Source organism: Bison bison, unplaced genomic scaffold (genome assembly GCF_000754665.1).
Source record: "Bison bison bison isolate TAMUID 2011002044 unplaced genomic scaffold, Bison_UMD1.0 scf7180017864191, whole genome shotgun sequence".
NCBI lineage: Eukaryota > Metazoa > Chordata > Mammalia > Artiodactyla > Bovidae > Bison > Bison bison.
The window spans coordinates 619,896-623,606 of record NW_011494763.1 but is presented as its reverse complement, the minus strand read 5'-3'; the positions used below and the strand labels follow the sequence as shown (position 1 = coordinate 623,606).

The 3,711-nt window shown below is 54.2% G+C and overlaps 1 protein-coding gene across 2 annotated transcripts in view; it reads left to right on the top strand.

Moving 5' to 3' along the window:
- Positions 1-3,711, top strand: part of ZNF282 (zinc finger protein 282) — a 17,539-nt gene that overhangs the window by 7,383 nt on the left and 6,445 nt on the right. For both annotated transcript variants that reach the window (XM_010843867.1, XM_010843866.1), the window contains exons 2-3: positions 1,549-1,675; positions 2,187-2,306. In XM_010843867.1, coding sequence (XP_010842169.1) covers positions 1,549-1,675; positions 2,187-2,306 — 247 coding nt within the window. The remainder of the gene's footprint in view (positions 1-1,548; positions 1,676-2,186; positions 2,307-3,711) is intronic.

Here is a 3,711-nt window from a genome sequence, read left to right as displayed (position 1 = left end):
GGCCGCGCGGGGGAGAGGGGCCGAGCCAGGAGCTTGCGACCAGCAAGCTGCCGTCAAAGGGAGACTGGGGGTGGCTGGGAAGAGTGAAGAGTTCGAAAGAAGCCTCCCGGGGAACACAGTGAGATGGAAACAAGCCGGCCAAGAGGCTTGCGAAGCAGCCTGGAGCCTCCGCCAAGAGGGCAGAGTGGATCTCGATTTTCACCTGCAGAATTTCGTGACCTTTATCTTGGGCAGGGAATTTAAATGAAGACGGCGGTCTGCCTCAGTTTTCCTAGGTTGGGGGTTCGCCCAAGTCTGTGGAAGGTCCGGGGGACTTGAAGTTCTAGTTCTGTTTCTACAGATGGGAGTGCGCCGCCAGGCAGTAGGCGGCATCCAGGTGCTACATGGCACCTGACCCTGGCACCTCTCCTCTGTGTATGGGCACTGCCCACTCACCAGACAGCGCGCCCGTGGGCCTGACCCCAAGAGGGCAGCTTTTTCTAATTCACACCAAGGTGCCATGTGTCAGGTACCAAGAAGGATGGTACCAAGAGTCAGGGCTTGGGGAGAACCGAGGGCTTGGGTTTCAGGGTGAGGGGGAAAGGCTGGTCCAGCAGGAACAGAAAGTGGTAGGAAGTGAGGCTGGTGGTCAGCACAGGGCAGCTCAGATCCTAAAGTCACGGAACTGAAACCATCCTGAACGATGCTGTGCAGATGAGGCCACAATGGTTAGTGACCGCAATGGGCACAGGAGGCCTCGCCCACCTGAGATGACAGCTTTATGGGGCAGACGAGATGCCCCTGAACCTTGTGACTGACATTAGACAACTGATGACTCAGGCTCCAGCAGGACCTTCCTAGTGTGGGCAAAGACCATTCAACACATCCAGCAAGTGCTTACTGACTCCGAACTACGAGCTTCTAGATGCTTGGGACATAGTGGTGCCCAAAGCAGATCAAGAGCCTTAGCACCAGCAAGTTTTAGTGACAAAAATGTAGCTGTGTACCTAGAGGTGACAGAAGTACAGCTTCTCAACAGGATTTTATTGTACTTGATTCCCTGAGACTCTAAGAACCTACCCTATGTCTGTCACCCTGAACACCAAAAGCTTGACTTTTGGGTACCCAGTTGACCTTAAAGTGAATTTACAAAGGATGTGGCTAAATGCCTCATTTTTAGTTTTTTATTCTATTTTTTTCAAACTTTTAAACTTTTCATTTTGTCTTGGCATATAGCCGCTTGACAATGCTGTAATAGTCTCAGGTGAACAGGAAGGGACTCAGCCATACATATGCATGTATCCATTCTCTCCCAAACTCCCCTCCCATCCAGGCTGTCACATAACTTTGAAATGCCTCATTTTTAAAAGGCAGTGGTGACCATCCTGTTATTGGAAGCTCAGGAGAATCAGAGTAGACTGACTCCATTGAGACAGGCCAAGCAGGATGGGCAGGTTGGGGCCATGGGGACTGGGGCCAGAGTCTGGGGTGGAGCAGTCAGTGCCCCTCCCGGGAGCTGGGGAGGAGCAGCGGGCAGAAAGCACCAGACTAATGCTGTTGTTGGCCCAGGTTCCAGTGACCTTTGTGGACATTGCTGTTTACTTCTCCGAGGACGAGTGGAAGAACCTGGACGAATGGCAGAAGGAGCTTTACAACAACCTGGTTAAGGAGAACTACAAAACCCTGATGTCCCTGGGTAAGTGTGCCTTTCGTCCCCCAGGCAAGCATCTCTGGAGTGAGGGGTGACATGCTTCTCAACCCAGGATGCACCCCTAGGCAAGGTGTTTCGTGTTTATACTTCATGGAAATTCAAGAGACAATGTGCTTCTCTGTTAGGAAGTTAGAGCAATTGATAAGAGTATGGAAAGTAAAGACCCAGGAACAGGGCCTGTTACTACAGAACTGAACACTCTGCTGCTACTATGCTGGAAATACAGCCCAACAGCATCCCTAGGCGCTACCTCCCAGCAGCCCTGGAGAAGCCACTGGTCTCTCTGCTGCTATTTCTGGGTTCCAGAACCCAGCTAGTTCTCCACCAGGAACTGGAGCATCCATTGACTTAGACTCTCCTGAGAGATGACCTGACATAACGGGCCACCCGCTGAGAGGGGCGCCAGGGTACGGGAGGGGAGGGCTCCCCATCGCTGTTGATGGAGACCCTTTGGTGAACGTCCCTCAGCCCTTCCTTGCCTTCCACTTCACTCCAGACTCGGAGGGACCCGTGTCCAAGCCGGAAGCCCCATCTCAGGCTGAGCCCCGGGAAGAGCCCTGCGTGTGGGAGCAGCGTGACCCAGAAGAGAGAGAGATCCTCATGGATCCAGACACAGGTGATGGCAGCTGCAGACAGCCCCAGGTCGGGGTGGGGCGGGAGAGAAGCCCCCATCCCAGCATGAGTTCTGGGGGGCGGTGGGGCGCAGCTTCTCCTAGTTGTTCGTGGGGCCGGTTCTGCCACCTTGCAGATTTGGCGGTCACGTACAGGAAGTTTCAGGGCCAGAAAGGCCACCATGGAGGTCCGTCTTTTGGGTTAGAGGCATGTCACTTGAGATGCCCAGGTGAACTGGAGACAATGGGGAGGGGCGGCCTCCCAGGCCTGACTGGGGCTCTAGACGTGGGAGCGGCCCTGCCCAGGCAAGTGGGCAGAGAAGGCTCTGTGTGGGTGTGTGGTGTGCGTGGGTGCATAGTGTGCGTGGCTGTGTAGTGTGCATGGCTATATGGGGTGTGTGGTGTGCGTAGCTGCGTAGTGTGTGTGGCTGCGTGGTGTGCGTAATGTGCGTGGGTGCGTAGTGTGCATGGGTGCGTAGGGTGTGTGGTGTGCATGATATGCATACGGTGCGTAGTATGCGTGCTGTGCGTAGGGTGCATGCTGTGTGTGGTGTGAGTGGTGCGTGTTGGTGCACGTGGCCGGTTGCTTTGTGCCCGGCTGTCATCCCCAGCATTCTCAGCCTGTTCTCACAGGCAGATTTACCCTCCAAGGCTGTCCCCTCACCCGAGGGGAATCTTAAATTCTAAGAAACCAGTTCCCTGAGAATATCACACCAAGTGACAGGAAGTATGCGGGTTCTCGGGGACTTGGCTCTCCTGACGGTGTCGGACCAGGTGAAATCTGGTCCTCCGACCGTATTCTCTGCCTCGTCACAGCAGCCTTCCTGTCGGGGCCCTCTGCTCCTTCTGTCTTACACGTGGAGGACGTATTTACCAAAACCTCCCCAGAAGCTTGCTCGAAGGCAGCCCCCTCCCTCCCAGTGTGCTCTCCTTCAGTTCAGTTCAGTTGAGTCGCTCAGTCGTCTCCGACTCTGCAACCCCATGAACTGCAGCACACCAGGCCTCCCTGTCCATCATCAACTCCCGGAGTTCACTCGAACTCACGTCCATCGAGTCGGTGATGTCATCCAGCCATCTCATTCTCTGTCGTCCCCTTCTCCTCCTGCTCCCAATCCCTCCCAGCATCAGGGTCTTTTCCAATGAGTCAACTCTTCTCATGAGGTGGCCAAAGTACTGGAGTTTCAGCTTTAGCATCATTCCTTTCAATGAACACCCAGGACTGATCTCCTTTAGAATAGACTGGTTGAATCTCCTTGCAGTCCAAGGGACTCACAAGAGTCTTCTCCAGCACCACAGTTCAAAAGCATCAAGTCTTCGGCGCTCAGCTTTCTTCACAGTCCAACTCTCACATCCATACATGACTACTGGAAAAACCATAGCCTTGACTAGACAGACCTTTGTTGGCAAAGT